This window comes from Bombina bombina, chromosome 6 (assembly GCF_027579735.1).
Source record: "Bombina bombina isolate aBomBom1 chromosome 6, aBomBom1.pri, whole genome shotgun sequence".
Taxonomy (NCBI): Eukaryota; Metazoa; Chordata; class Amphibia; order Anura; family Bombinatoridae; genus Bombina; species Bombina bombina.
The window spans coordinates 361,923,034-361,939,336 of NC_069504.1; the positions used below are offsets into that span (position 1 = coordinate 361,923,034).

The following is a 16,303-nucleotide window of genomic DNA, read 5'->3' on the forward strand; positions in this document are numbered from 1 at the left end:
AAATCTAGTTACTGCATAACTAAAAGAAAAAGTGCACCTTTCCGCCTCAACAGCTCTGCTGAGGCGCCTACCTGCCCCCACGGTACACTGACCACTGCCTGCTAATCTACAGAACGCCTAAGACCGCCTGCTTTAGTCTACAACCATGCGGTCTTAGCGAAACGTTTTGCAGTCTGCTGAAATCCTCTGCCGGGTTTCAGATGTTGGAAAACAATTGCGCAGCTTCTCCTAAAGCGTGCGAAGATAACCCCGCCCTTTGTGGGTGGTAAGACGAACTCCTTGATCTTCCGGATAAGTAATAATATGCGATCACCGGTCAAAGACAAATAGCAACCTAATAAACAAACTACTGCCACAGTAAACACACACAACCCTACACCGGAGCCTTAGTATCCGAGCTCCGTAACAAGTGTCCCCAGCGTCTCGCCCACAGCACCATAAAAAAAAAATAAAGTCATTCTTAACAGTAGGAGCCTTATTTTACAACAACATAGACCCTAGTCGTGAGATACACCCACTACATGTCTTGAGCCGAGTGGTACATAGTACTAAGGGTAGCCCTGATCAATAAAGGTCTATTTCCCCCACTATCAGATAGGTAACAGCTACAGCCTTTTCTGAGGTAATTAATGTCCCAGAACATAAAAACAGAATTTATGCTTACCTGATAAATTACTTTCTCCAACGGTGTGTCCGGTCCACGGCGTCATCCTTACTTGTGGGATATTCTCTTCCCCAACAGGAAATGGCAAAGAGCCCAGCAAAGCTGGTCATATGATCCCTCCTAGGCTCCGCCTACCCCAGTCATTCGACCAACGTACAGGAGGAAATATGCATAGGAGAAACCATATGATACCGTGGTGACTGTAGTTAGAGAAAATAATTCATCAGACCTGATTAAAAAAACCAGGGCGGGCCGTGGACCGGACACACCGTTGGAGAAAGTAATTTATCAGGTAAGCATAAATTCTGTTTTCTCCAACATAGGTGTGTCCGGTCCACGGCGTCATCCTTACTTGTGGGAACCAATACCAAAGCTTTAGGACACGGATGAAGGGAGGGAGCAAATCAGGTCACCTAAATGGAAGGCACCACGGCTTGCAAAACCTTTCTCCCAAAAATAGCCTCTGAAGAAGCAAAAGTATCAAATTTGTAAAATTTGGCAAAAGTGTGCAGTGAAGACCAAGTCGCTGCCTTACATATCTGGTCAACAGAAGCCTCGTTCTTGAAGGCCCATGTGGAAGCCACAGCCCTAGTGGAGTGAGCTGTGATTCTTTCAGGAGGCTGCCGTCCGGCAGTCTCATAAGCCAATCGGATAATGCTTTTAAGCCAAAAAGAAAGAGAGGTAGAAGTTGCCTTTTGACCTCTCCTTTTACCAGAATAAACAACAAACAAAGAAGATGTTTGTCTGAAATCTTTAGTGGCCTCTAAATAGAATTTTAGAGCACGGACTACGTCCAAATTGTGTAACAAACGTTCCTTCTTTGAAACTGGATTCGGACACAAAGAAGGTACAACTATCTCCTGGTTAATATTCTTGTTGGAAACAACTTTCGGAAGAAAACCAGGTTTAGTACGCAAAACCACCTTATCTGCATGGAACACCAGATAAGGCGGAGAACACTGCAGAGCAGATAACTCAGAAACTCTTCTAGCAGAAGAAATTGCAACCAAAAACAAAACTTTCCAAGATAATAACTTAATATCTACGGAATGTAAGGGTTCAAAAGGAACCCCTTGAAGAACTGAAAGAACTAGATTAAGACTCCAGGGAGGAGTCAAAGGTCTGTAAACAGGCTTGATTCTAACCAGAGCCTGAACAAACGCTTGAACGTCTGGCACAGCTGCCAGCCTTTTGTGAAGTAAAACAGATAACGCAGAGATCTGTCCCTTCAGAGAACTTGCAGATAATCCTTTCTCCAAACCTTCTTGTAGAAAGGATAGAATCTTAGGAATTTTTATCTTGTTCCAGGGGAATCCTTTAGATTCACACCAACAGATATATCTTTTCCATATCTTATGGTAAATTTTTCTAGTTACGGGCTTTCTAGCCTGAATCAGAGTATCTATTACAGAATCTGAAAACCCACGCTTTGATAAAATCAAGCGTTCAATCTCCAAGCAGTCAGTTGGAGGGAAACCAGATTCGGATGTTCGAATGGACCTTGAACAAGAAGGTCCTGTCTCAAAAGGTAGCTTCCATGGTGGAGCCGATGACATATTCACCAGGTCTGCATACCAAGTCCTGCGTGGCCACGCAGGAGCTATCAAGATCACCGAAGCCCTCTCCTGATTGATCCTGGCTACCAGCCTGGGAATGAGAGGAAACGGTGGGAATACATAAGCTAGGTTGAAGGTCCAAGGTGCTACTAGTGCATCCACTAGAGTCGCCTTGGGATCCCTGGATCTGGACCCGTAACAAGGAACCTTGAAGTTCTGACGAGAGGCCATCAGATCCATGTCTGGAATGCCCCATAATCGAGTTATTTGGGCAAAGATTTCCGGATGGAGTTCCCACTCCCCCGGATGGAATGTCTGACGACTCAGAAAATCCGCTTCCCAATTTTCCACTCCTGGGATGTGGATTGCAGACAAGTGGCAGGAGTGATCCTCCGCCCATTGAATTATCTTGGTCACTTCCTCCATCGCCAAGGAACTCCTTGTTCCCCCCTGATGGTTGATATATGCAACTGTCGTCATGTTGTCTGATTGAAACCTTATGAATTTGGCCTTTGCTAGATGAGGCCAAGCTTTGAGAGCATTGAATATCGCTCTCAGTTCCAGAATGTTTATCGGGAGAAGAGATTCTTCCCGAGACCATAGACCCTGAGCTTTCAGGGGTCCCCAGACCGCGCCCCAGCCCACCAGACTGGCGTCGGTCGTGACAATGACCCACTCTGGTCTGCGGAAGCTCATTCCCTGCGACAGGTTGTCCGGGATCAGCCACCAACGAAGTGAATCTCTGGTCCTTTGATCTACTTGAATCGTCGGAGACAAGTCTGTATAATCCCCATGCCACTGTCTGAGCATGCACAGTTGTAATGGTCTTAGATGAATTCGTGCAAAAGGAACTATGTCCATTGCTGCAACCATCAATCCTATTACTTCCATGCACTGCGCTATGGAAGGACGAAGAACAGAATGAAGTACTTGACAAGAGCTTAGAAGTTTTGATTTTCTGACCTCTGTCAGAAAAATCCTCATTTCTAAGGAGTCTATTATTGTTCCCAAGAAGGGAACTCTTGTTGACGAGGAAAGAGAACTTTTTTCTATGTTCACTTTCCATCCGTGAGATCTGAGAAAGGCTAGGACGATGTCCATATGAGCCTTTGCTTTTGACAGAGACGACGCTTGAATCAGGATGTCGTCCAAGTACGGTACTACTGCAATGCCCCTTGGTCTTAGAACCGCTAGAAGGGACCCTAGTACCTTTGTGAAAATTCTCGGAGCAGTGGCTAATCCGAATGGAAGTGCCACAAACTGGTAATGCTTGTCCAGAAAAGCGAACCTTAGGAACGGATGATGTTCCTTGTGGATAGGAATATGTAGGTACGCATCCTTTAAATCCACCGTGGTCATAAACTGACCTTCCTGGATGGTAGGAAGGATCGTTCGAATGGTTTCCATTTTGAACGATGGAACCCTGAGAAATTTGTTTAAGATCTTGAGATCTAAAATTGGTCTGAATGTTCCCTCTTTTTTGGGAACTATGAACAGGTTGGAGTAAAACCCCATCCCTTGTTCTCCTATTGGAACTGGATGAATTACTCCCATCTTTAACAGGTCTTCTACACAATGTAAGAATGCCTGTCTCTTTATTTGGTTTGAAGATAATTGAGACCTGTGGAACCTTCCCCTTGGGGGTAGTTCCTTGAATTCAAGGAGATAACCTTGAGAAACTATTTCTAGTGCCCAAGGATCCTGAACATCTCTTGCCCAGGCCTGAGCAAAGAGAGAAAGTCTGCCCCCACCAGATCCGGTCCCGGATCGGGGGCCATCCCTTCATGCTGTTTTGGTAGCAGTGGCAGGCTTCTTGGCCTGCTTACCCTTGTTCCAGCCTTGCATCGGTCTCCAGGCTGGTTTGGGTTGAGAAGTATTACCCTCTTGCTTAGAGGATGTAGAAGTAGAGGCTGGTCCGTTTCTGCGAAAGGGACGAAAATTAGGCTTATTTCTAGCCTTAAAAGACCTATCCTGAGGAAGGGCGTGGCCCTTTCCCCCGGTAATGTCTGAAATAATCTCTTTCAAATCAGGACCAAACAGTGTTTTGCCCTTGAAAGGGATGTTAAGCAATTTTGTCTTGGAAGACACATCCGCTGACCAAGACTTTAGCCAAAGCGCTCTGCGCGCCACGATAGCAAACCCTGAATTTTTCGCCGCTAATCTAGCTAATTGCAAAGCGGCATCCAGAATAAAAGAGTTAGCCAATTTAAGTGCTTGAACTCTGTCCATAACCTCCTCATACGAAGATTCTTTATTGAGCGACTTTTCTAGTTCTTCGAACCAGAAACACGCTGCCGTAGTGACAGGAACAATGCATGAAATTGGTTGTAGAAGGTAACCTTGCTGAACAAAAATCTTTTTAAGCAAAGCCTCTAATTTTTTATCCATAGGATCTTTGAAGGCACAACTATCCTCTATGGGAATAGTAGTGCGTTTGTTTAGAGTAGAGACCGCCCCCTCGACCTTAGGGACTGTCTGCCATAAGTCCTTTCTGGGGTCGACTATAGGAAATAATTTCTTAAATATAGGGGGAGGAACAAAAGGTATGCCGGGCCTTTCCCCTTCCTTATTTACTATGTCCTCCACCCGCTTGGGTATCGGAAAAACATCGGGGGGCACCGGAACCTCTAGGAACTTGTCCATCTTACATAATTTCTCTGGAATGACCAAATTGTCACAATCATCAGGAGTAGATAATACCTCCTTAAGCAGTGCGCGGAAATGTTCTAATTTAAATTTAAATGTTACAACATCAGGTTCAGCTTGATGAGAAATTTTTCCTGAATCTGAAATTTCTCCCTCAGACAAAACTTCCCTCCTGGCCCCTTCAGATTGGTGTGAGGGTATGTCAGAAACGTTATCATCAGCGTCCTCTTGCTCTTCAGTGTTTAAAACAGAGCAATCATGCTTTCTCTGATAAGTAGGCATTTTAGATAAAATATTTGCAATAGAATTATCCATAACAGCCGTTAATTGTTGCATGGTAATAAGTATTGGCGCACTAGATGTACTAGGGGCCTCTTGTGTGGGCAAAACTGGTGTAGACACAGAAGGGGATGATGCAGTACCATGCTTACTCCCCTCATCTGAAGAATCATCTTGGGCACTATTATTATCTGTGGCATCATTGTCCCTACTTTGTTTGGACACTATGTCACAATTATCACATATATTTAAATGTGGAGGCACATTGGCTTTCATACATATAGAACATCGCTTATCTGATGGTTCAGACATGTTAAACAGGCTTAAACTTGTCAACAAAGCACAAAAAACGTTTTAAAATAAAACCGTTACTGTCACTTTAAATTTTAAACAGAACACACTTTATTACTGAATATGCGAAAAAACATGAAGCAATTGTTCAAAATTCACCAAAACACCACAGTGTCTTAAAGCCTTAAAAGTATTGCACACCAAATTTGAAAGCTTTAACCTTTAAAATAACGGAACCGGAGCCGTTTTTACATTTAACCCCTATACAGTCCCAGATATCTGCTTTGCTGAGACCCAACCAAGCCCAGAGGGGAATACGATACCAAATGACGCCTTCTATAAGCTTTTTCAGTGGTTCTTAGCTCCTCACACATGCATCTGCATGCCTTGCTTTCCAAAAACAACTGCGCATTAGTGGCGCGAAAATGAGGCTCTGCCTATGACTAGAGAAGGCCCCCATCTGAAAAAGGTGTCCATACAGTGCCTGCCGTTTTTTAACAACAATCCCAAGATTATAATAACTATAAAGAGTTATAATCTGCCAAATATGCTTAGCAAAGTAATCGTTTTAGCCCAGAAAAATGTCTACCAGTTTTATAAGCCCTTATAAAGCCCTTTATTCTTTTACTTAATCTAAGAAAATGGCTTACCGGTTCCCATAGGGAAAATGACAGCCTTCCAGCATTACAAAGTCTTGTTAGAAATGTGGCCAGTCATACCTCAGGCAGAAAAGTCTGCCAACTGCTTCCCCCAACTGAAGTTACTTCATCTCAACAGTCCTGTGTGGAAACAGCAATCGATTTTAGTAACGTTTGCTAAAATCATCTTCCTCTTACAAACAGAAATCTTCTTCTCTTTTCTGTTTCAGAGTAAATAGTACATACCAGCACTATTTTAAAATAACAAACACTTGATTGAAGAATAAAAACTACATTTAAACACCAAAAAACTCTTAGCCATCTCCGTGGAGATGTTGCCTGTGCAACGGCAAAGAGAATGACTGGGGTAGGCGGAGCCTAGGAGGGATCATATGACCAGCTTTGCTGGGCTCTTTGCCATTTCCTGTTGGGGAAGAGAATATCCCACAAGTAAGGATGACGCCGTGGACCGGACACACCTATGTTGGAGAAAAGCTGCACATACCTCTATGCTGAGCGACAGCATGATCGGTCCCACAAGATCAAGAGGTCCTCTCCCTCCTGTAGTTCTGTGGAGACATACAGGGTCTTAGTTAATATTTGCTAAGACCATCATCTGAAGGGCAGCACTCAGTATGGAAGGCGCAGTGAGAATGTAATCCCACCAGTTCCCATTGCTTTAAAGCCACCTGTAGCTCTACTCTAGAGGCTGACAAGGAATACGGCTACACCCTAAAATAAAATAGCACTCACTGGTACCATTTTAAAAACAATAAACTCTTGATTGAAGAATCTAAACTAACACCTCACTTTACCACTTCCTATCACTAACACAGGCAAAGAGAATGACTGGAGAGGGAGGGAAGGGAGGAGCTATATATACAGCTCTGCTGTGGTGCTCTTTGCCTCCTCCTGCTGACCAGGAGGCGATATCCCACAAGTAAGGATGAAATCTGTGGACTTGTGTCTTTAAAAAGAAACAATTCTAATGTGGGCTGCTTTTCTTGAGGCCGATGGTGAGTCAGTAGATCTAGAAGGTGAAGACAAAAAGAAAGCGCCTCAGTGTAGATAACTCAAAACATATGAAGAGCAGTGTGTGTAAAACAGGTGAACAGCTACTCACAAGGATAGTGGCACTCTTGGTATAAGAAGTGCAAACGAGCAGTCTGACGTTTCACAGCAGTCAGTACGCTGCAAAAATGTATAATCTTGTTGGCAACAGGACCGGCTGCTGGATCTCTGCAACAGAAAAAGAAACTCCTTCTGTCTGTGTGTGGCTGTCTGAACAGTTCTGGCAGAGGGCCGGAAACCTGATTGTGCCGTGAGCGCTACAGCCGATTTAAAACCAATGCTGGGAGTGTGATACCAACGATAGAGATGTGATTCACTCTTCTAAGCAAAAGTAATACTTAAACCTCCGAGTATGATAAGAACATGAATTTATTTGAGAAAAAACAACGCGTTTCATGGCCGAGAAACACGTTTTAGCTCAAATAAATTCATGTTCTTATCATACTCGGATGTCTAAGTATTACTTTTGCTTAGAAGAGTGAATCACATCTCTATCGTTGGTATCACACTCCCAGCATTGGTTTTAAATCAGCTGTAGCACTCATGGCGCAATCAGGTTTTCGGCCCTCTGCCAGAACTGTTCCGACAGCCACACCACAGACAGAAGGAGTTTCTTTTTCTGTTGCGGAGATCGAGCAGCCGGTCCTGTTGCCAACAAGAGTATACATTTTTCCAGCGTACTGACTGCTGTGAAACGTCAGCCTGCTCGTTTGCACTTCATATACCAAGAGTGCCACTATCCTTGTGAGTACCTGTTCACCTGTTTTACACACACTGCTCTACATATGTTTTGAGTTATCTACACTATGAGGCACTTTCTTTTTGTCTTCACCTTTTAACAAAGTATTCAAACTAAAAGCAATGCATAGAAACAAAAATATTAAAATAAATTATTTTTTATTCATTCAATGAAACAGTTTTATCAGTTCCACAACTTGCAGGTCTTCAGTCTCCTACACTAAGCCTTTATTTTACTCTGGGTATTCTGTTTCACGTTAAGCCCAACTTGAAGTTATTTAAACAGGTAGGAAGAAATGTGCTAAACACAAATTCAGGAAGCAAACTAGGGACCAACACAATTAAACCGAAGTCCCACAAATAGGTCTTTGTCAGCCACTGCTTGCAGAAACTGTTTTATTGACATATTTGTTTTCCTCTTTTGTACTGGCAATGAAAAATCCATTGTTCTTGTATCTGTAAAAAAACAGAACTACAAGAATGAATAAGATAATCAATGCTTACTAGTAGACATGTATAACTATTTAAAGAAGCATCATTAAACCTAGTCTATGATGAAGCCACTGCTGTTGCAAACCCAAAGCCTGTGTTGAAACTCACAACCAAATGAGAATGGAGGCTTTAGAAGCTATGGGACCAAAGTGGGGAATGAATAGTCTTTCTGATATCCTTTATAGCTTCTAAAGAATACTTTAAAATGTGCACCGCATCAAATCACCATATTGCGAGTGAATAGTTTACCACTGTTGGTAGAAAGGAGAAAGAATCATTCTTTAAACCAAAGGAGTTAAAGTAAACCTTTTTCAAAATGTTTGCCTTAGAGATATATCATATAATAAAGAGAATTAAAGACAAATATGTACAGAAAAGCCTGAAAGAAGAGGGGAAAAAAGGACAACTTTAGAAAAAAACATTACTTCCATAAAAGACTACTTATGTAATATACAAAGAAAGAAGAACTCTACAGTAAGGAAGATCTAAAATATGGAATAATGCTACACTATACAGACAAGTTTATTGATATTTCACTACCATGAAAAAAAACAGAATTTATGCTTACCTGATAAATTACTTTCTCTTGTGGTGTATCCAGTCCACGGATTCATCCTTTACTTGTGGGATATTCTCCTTCCTAACAGGAAGTGGCAAAGAGAGCACACAGCAGAGCTGTCCATATAACTCCCCCTCTAGCTCCACCCCCCAGTCATTTGACCGGAGGTTAGGAAGAAAAAGGAGAAACCATAGGGTGCAGTGGAGACTGTAGTTTAAACCAAAAAACTACCTGACTAATAGCCAGGGCGGGCCGTGGACTGGATACACCACAAGAGAAAGTAATTTATCAGGTAAGGATAAATTCTGTTTTCTCTTGTAAGGTGTATCCAGTCCACGGATTCATCCTTTACTTGTGGGATACCAATACCAAAGCTTTAGGACACGGATGAAGGGAGGGAACAAGACAGGTACCTTAAACGGAAGGCACCACTGCTTGTAAAACCTTTCTCCCAAAAATAGCCTCCGAAGAAGCAAAAGTATAGAATTTGTAAAATTTGGAAAAAGTATGCAGCGAAGACCAAGTCGCTGCCTTACAAATCTGTTCAACAGAAGCCTCATTTTTAAAAGCCCATGTGGAAGCCACAGCTCTGGTAGAATGAGCAGTAATTGTTTCAGGAGGCTGCTGGACCGTAGTCTCATAGGCCAGACGGATGAAGCTTTTCAGCCAAAAGGAAAGAGAGGTAGCAGTCGCCTTCTGACCTCTCCTCTTATCAGAATAGATAACAAACAATGAAGTTGTTTGTCTGAAATCTTTAGTTGCTTGTAAATAGAACTTTAAAGCACGAACCACATCAAGATTGTGTAACAGACGTTCCTTCTTCGAAGAAGGATTAGGACACAGAGAAGGAACCACAATTTCCTGGTTAATATTCTTATTAGACACAACCTTAGGAAGAAAACTGGGTTTGGTACGCAAAACTACCTTATCTGAATGGAACACCAAGTAAGGTGAGTCACACTGTAAAGCAGATAACTCTGAAACTCTTCGAGCAGAAGAGATAGCTACCAAAAACAAAACTTTCCAAGATAAAAGCTTAATATCTATGGAATGTAAAGGTTCAAACGGAACCCCTTGCAGAACTGAAATAACTAAATTCAGATTCCATGGCGGAGCCACAGGTCTATAAACAGGCTTGATTCTGACTAATGCCTGAGTAAATGCATGAACGTCTGGTACCACCGACAGACGTTTGTGTAAAAGAATAGACAAAGCAGATATCTGTCCTTTTAAGGAACTAGCCGACAATCCTTTCTCCAAACCATCTTGGAGAAAGGACAATATCCTGGGAATCCTAATCTTACTCCATGAGTAACCCTTGGATTCACACCAACAAAGATATTTTCGCCAAATCTTATGGTAGATTTTCCTGGTGACAGGCTTTCTAGCCTGAATCAGGGTATCGATAACCGACTCAGAGAAACCACGCTTTGATAGAACTAGGCGTTCAATCTCCAAGCAGTCAGACGCAGAGAAATTAGATTTGGATGTTTGAAAGGACCTTGTAGTAGAAGGTCCTGCCTCATTGGCAGAGTCCATGGTGGAACGGATGAAATGTCCACTAGGTCTGCATACCAGGTCCTGCGTGGCCACGCAGGCGCTATTAGAATCACTGACGCCCTCTCCTGTTTGATTCTGGCAACCAGACGGTGAAGGAGAGGAAACGGTGGAAACACATAGGCCAGATTGAAGGACCAAGGTGCTGCTAGAGCATCTATCAGCACCGCCTGAGGATCCCGGGACCTGGACCCATAAAGAGGAAGTTTGGTATTCTGACGGGACGCCATCAGATCCAATTCTGGAGTGCCCCATAGCTGAGTCAGCTGGGCAAATACCTCTGGGTGGAGTTCCCACTCCCCCGGGTGAGAAGTCTGACGGCTTAGAAAATCCGCCTCCCAGTTGTCTACTCCTGGGATGTGAATTGCTGAGAGGTGGCAAGAGTGATCCTCCGCCCACCTGATTATTTTGGTTACTTCCATCATTGCTAAGGAACTCCTTGTTCCCCCTTGATGATTGACATAAGCTACAGTCGTGATGTTGTCCGACTGAAATCTGATGAATTTGGCCGCAGCTAGCTGAGGCCATGCCTGAAGCGCGTTGAATATCGCCCTCAGTTCCAGAATGTTTATCGGGAGAAGAGCTTCTTCCCGAGACCATAAGCCCTGAGCTTTCAGGGAGTCCCAGACTGCACCCCAGCCCAACAGACTGGCGTTGGTCGTTACGATGATCCACTCTGGTCTGCGGAAACACATTCCCTGAGACAGGTGATCCTGAGACAACCACCAGAGAAGAGAATCTCTGGTCCCCTGGTCCAACTGTATTTGAGGAGACAAATCTGCATAATCCCCATTCCACTGTTTGAGCATGCATAGTTGCAGTGGTCTGAGATGTACCCGTGCAAAAGGGACTATGTCCATTGCCGCTACCATTAATCCGATTGTCTCCATGCACTGAGCTACAGATGGCCGAGGAATGGAATGAAGAGCTCGGCAAGTAGTTAAAGAGTTTTAACTTTCTGACCTCCGAGTCTATTAGTGTTCCTAGGAAGGGAACTCTTGTGAGGGGGGAGAGAGAACTCTTTTTGATGTTCACCTTCCACCCGTGAGACCTCAGAAAGGCCACTACAATTTCCGTGTGAGACTTGGCTCTTTGGAAAGTCGACGCCTGAATTAAGATGTCGTCTAGATAAGGTGCCACTGCTATGCCCTGCGGTCTTAGCACCGCCAGGAGGGACCCTAGCACCTTTGTGAAAATTCTGGGAGCAGTGGCCAACCCGAAAGGGAGAGCCACAAACTGATAATGCTTGTCCAGAAAGGCGAACCTAAGAAACGGGTGATGATCTTTGTGGATTGGAATGTGTAGATACGCATCCTTTAGATCCACGGTAGTCATATATTGACCCTCCTGGATCATTGGTAAGATTGTCCGAATGGTCTCCATCTTGAATGATGGGACTCTGAGGAATTTGTTTAGAATTTTGAGATCCAGGATTGGTCTGAAAGTTCCTTCTTTTTTGGGAACCACAAACAGGTTTGAGTAAAACCCCAGCCCTTGTTCCGCAATTGGAACTGGGTGGATCACTCCCATTGTATGTAGGTCTTCTACACAGCGTAAGAACGCCTCTTTCTTTGTCGTGTCTGTAGACAGACGAGAAATATGGAACCTTCCCCTTGGAGGGGAGTCCTTGAATTCTAGAAGATACCCCTGGGATACAATCTCTAAGGCCCAGGGATCGTGTACGTCTCTTGCCCAGGCCTGAGCGAAGAGAGTCTGCCCCCTACTAGATCCGGTCCCGGATCTGGGGCTACCCCATCATGCTGTCTTGGAGGCAGCTGCAGGCTTCTTGGCCTGTTTACCCTTGTTCCAGCCCTGGTAAGGTTTCCAGGATGCCCTGGGTTGTGAAGTGTTACCCTCTTGCTTTGCAGCAGGGGAGGATGAAGCTCCTTAAATTCCGAAAGGAACGAAAATTATTTTGTTTGTTCTTCGTCTTGAAGGACTTGTCCTGGGGGAGAGCATGGCCTTTTCCCCCCAGTGATTTCTGAAATAATCTCTTTCAATTCAGGCCCAAAGAGGGTCTTTCCTTTGAAAGGGATGTTCAATAGTTTGGATTTTGACGACACATCGGCCGACCAGGACTTTTGCAATAACGCCCTGCGCGCTAAAATGGCGAAACCTGATTTTTTTGCCGCTAACTTAGCTACTTGGAAAGCGGCATCTGTGATAAAAGAATTAGCCAGCTTAAGAGCCTTAATTCTGTCCATAATGTCCTCATATGAGGTCTCCATCTGGAGCGCATCTTCCAGCGCCTCGAACCAGAAAGCCGCTGCAGTAGTTACAGGAACAATGCACGCAATAGGCTGGAGAAGAAAACCTTGTTGAACAAAAATTTTCTTAAGTAAACCCTCTAATTTTTTATCCATAGGGTCTTTAAAAGCACAACTGTCTTCGATTGGTATAGTTGTGCGTTTAGCAAGTGAAGAAACAGCCCCCTCCACCCTAGGGACAGTCTGCCACGAGTCCCGCATGGGGTTAGATATAGGGAACATTTTCTTAAAAACAGGAGGGGGAACGAAGGGAATACCTGGTTTATCCCACTCCCTAGTAATGATATCCGCAATCCTCTTAGGGACCGGGAACACATCAGTGTAAACAGGAACTTCTAGGTACTTGTCCATTTTACACAATTTCTCTGGAACCACCATAGGGTCGCAGTCATCCAGAGTAACGAATACCTCCCTGAGCAATAAGCGGAGGTGTTCTAGTTTAAATTTAAAAGCCAACGTATCTGAGTCTGTCTGAGGAGCAACCTTTCCCGAATCGGAAATCTCTCCCTCAGACAGCACATCCCTCGCCCCCATTTCAGAGCGTTGTGAGTGTATATCGGATATGTCTACTAAAGCGTCGAAATGCTCATAATCTGTTCTTAAAACAGAGCTATCACGCTTTGCAGGTAACACGGGCAGTTTAGATAAAAACACTGAGAGGGTATTATCCATAACTGCCGCCAAGTCTTGTAAGGTAAAAGAGTTAGACGCACTAGAGGTGCTAGGCGTCGCTTGAGCGGGCGTAACTGGTTGTGACACTTGGGGAGAGGTTAACGGGCTAACCTCATTACCTTCTGTCTGAGAATCATCTTGGGCCACATTTTTAAATGCAACAATATGTTCTTTAAAGTGTATAGACATATCAGTACAAGTGGGACACATTTTGAGAGGGGGTTCCACCATGGCTTCTAAACACATTGAACAAGGGTATTCCTTAGTGTCAGACATGTTTAACAGACTAGTAGTAAGACAAACAGGCTTAGAAATCACTTTAATCAAGTAAAAACACACTTTGCAAAAAACGTTACTGTGCCTTTAAGAGATAAAAAAGGCACACAATTTTCCAAAACAGTGAAAAATGCAGCAAACTTTTCAAAATTTTCACCGTATGTACCTAAAGCATTGGTAAGATTGCACAACTAGCTTTGAGGGGGAAAAAAGCTTCTTATAGGCCCTCAAACTGCAGCAGGACCCTCCATGTGAAACAGCCTGAAGATCTAGTCAGTATAACTGCGCATCTGAGGCGTGAAATTAGGCCCCTCCCACCTTACTCTGGTGCTGTGAGGCCTAAAGAAACCCTCCTAAGAGTTTTAATAATAGCCATGTGGGTAACAACCCCTGAAAGCAACCCAAAGGAACCTTCAAAGTGTCTCAAAAAAACGATATTTATCAGTAAAAACCGTTTGCCATTAAATAGTGTCAACCAGCATAAATTAGCCCTTTTATGTAAGCTTGCAATTCCATACTTAGTCTCTGAATAAAGCTTACCCTTCCCTCATGGGGATCTTATCAGTCTTTTCTAGCATTATCACAGTCTTGTCTAGAAATAATTGACTGAACATACTTTATTGCAGCCTAACCTGCAAACCGTTCCCCCCAACTGAAGTTTTCTTGTACTCCTCAGTCCTTTGTGGGAACAGCAGTGGATTTTAGTTACAACATGCTAAAATCATCTTCCTCCCTGCAGAAATCTTCATCTCTTTTCTGCTAGAGAGTAAATAGTACACACCGGTACCATTTAAAATAACAAACTTTTGCTTGTAGAAAACAAAACTACAATCTAACACCACATTCACTTTACCCTTCAGAGAGGGACCCTATTGCTTAGAGCCGGCAAAGAGAATGACTGGGGGGTGGAGCTAGAGGGGGAGCTAGAGGGGGAGCTCTGCTGTGTGCTCTCTTTGCCACTTCCTGTTAGGAAGGAGAATATCCCACAAGTAAAGGATGAATCCGTGGACTGGATACACCTTACAAGAGAAAAAACACTCTATAAAGATTCTGCTTTGTGAATGTTATCATAAAAACCAAAATAACTGAAAACTGGGATGCCAAATCAGACTATTTAAATGACATATTTGCATAGATTATTCATCTGCTTTACTCAATTTTTCACATAGATCATGCTTATGCATATATGCTTAAGCATGATCACCCCACCCCCCCAATAGCTCTCCCTCCCCACTCCTCCTCACCATGTTTATTACTGGCAGTCAGTCTGCCAGTAATTTTATTTATACTTTTGCAGTGTTGGGACCCCCTCACCCTCCCCACCTACAAGAACACTTTCTGTAGTGTAGGGTCCCACCTCACCCCCTGCAACCGATTTTTCTGTAGGGTAGGGACTCATCCCTCCCTCTTTCTTTCAAACCATTTTCTAAATTTGAAAAATATTTTCCTTTTAATACAATCTACATCAGGGCTGCATCTCATGTATCATTGCCATTGTGGGAATCATCATTCTACACTGCATGTGCAAGCAACATAAAAAATTGCTAGGTACAATGGTTATCTCTGTAGGCTTGTTTAAATGTCCTTATATTAAAAAAGTAATTTCGGCACATCCTAATTCAAATAACTGAACTGATATACTTTATAGTTGTCAGGATTTAATGTAACCCCTGTACCTACAAAAAAAAAAAAAAAAAAGTATTCCAAAGTTATTAGCATCTGAAAATCATTTTTTTTTTTAACATATTATAATATAGTAGAACTTAAACTATGGCTGTACACCCATGAAGTCATACATATCTGAACAGAATTTAAAAAAATCTGTTTTCCAGTTTTGCGTGAGAAAACACTGCTATATGGCCCGCCACTTGAAAAGGTTTTATATCCTTGCTCTAGATGGTATGAGGGGAAGGAGACAAAGTTGCTTTTAAATGTCTTGCTGAAAAAAAACATGCAAGAATCAAATCTGCAAGGACCTTACAAGCAGGCCAGTAGATGAACGTACTGAAAATATTGTCAGTCAGTACACACATCTTCTCTTTGTACAGACCTGTAAGTGTGTGTCATTTTTACATATCCTGACTACTAATTACTCATTTAATTTGTAAACTGATGACTTATGGTCTTCATACTCTCTACCTCTCTGCACAGGGTCTTCAATCTATTGGTTTCTCTTTGTCCACCCAATGGATAGCCTTTCATTTTATGAAGGAATTCTTTTTATTAACGTGTATATTTCTCTTATGGAATATTGTTATCTCACTAGTTGCTACTAATCTGATTTTCAGATCCCACTCACCGGAGGAGGCAGGCAGCACAGTGGGTACTGGCCACTGAACATAACAGAACATGCTGGCAACTGTTGGGTGCTGCACCCCGGGATGTGCTGCCCAGTGTGCAGGGGGAAGCCTTGGGTTGTTACTGTTGTAACGGTGTATGATAAAGGGACGGATCCCTGGTGCACCTTGAAATGGCAAGAAAGGGGAAAACAATCAAGATTAATGTTTTATTAGAACTTTGAATACCAAGTGTAGTTTTTAAAACTTGAACCAAAGCACTACTGATATACTTTCTGAAGTGTAAATCTTTATAAAATC

At 43.1% G+C, this 16,303-nt stretch overlaps 1 protein-coding gene across 6 annotated transcripts in view; it reads right to left on the minus strand.

Annotated features, from left to right (window-relative positions):
• RNF44 (ring finger protein 44) overlaps positions 1-16,303 on the minus strand; it is a 928,909-nt gene that overhangs the window by 378,125 nt on the left and 534,481 nt on the right. For 5 of the 6 annotated variants that reach the window (XM_053717041.1, XM_053717039.1, XM_053717040.1 and 2 more), the window contains one exon: positions 16,006-16,170. The exons of the other annotated variant lie outside the window; for it this stretch is intronic. In XM_053717041.1, coding sequence (XP_053573016.1) covers positions 16,006-16,170 — 165 coding nt within the window. The remainder of the gene's footprint in view (positions 1-16,005; positions 16,171-16,303) is intronic. 6 annotated transcript variants of the gene reach the window in all.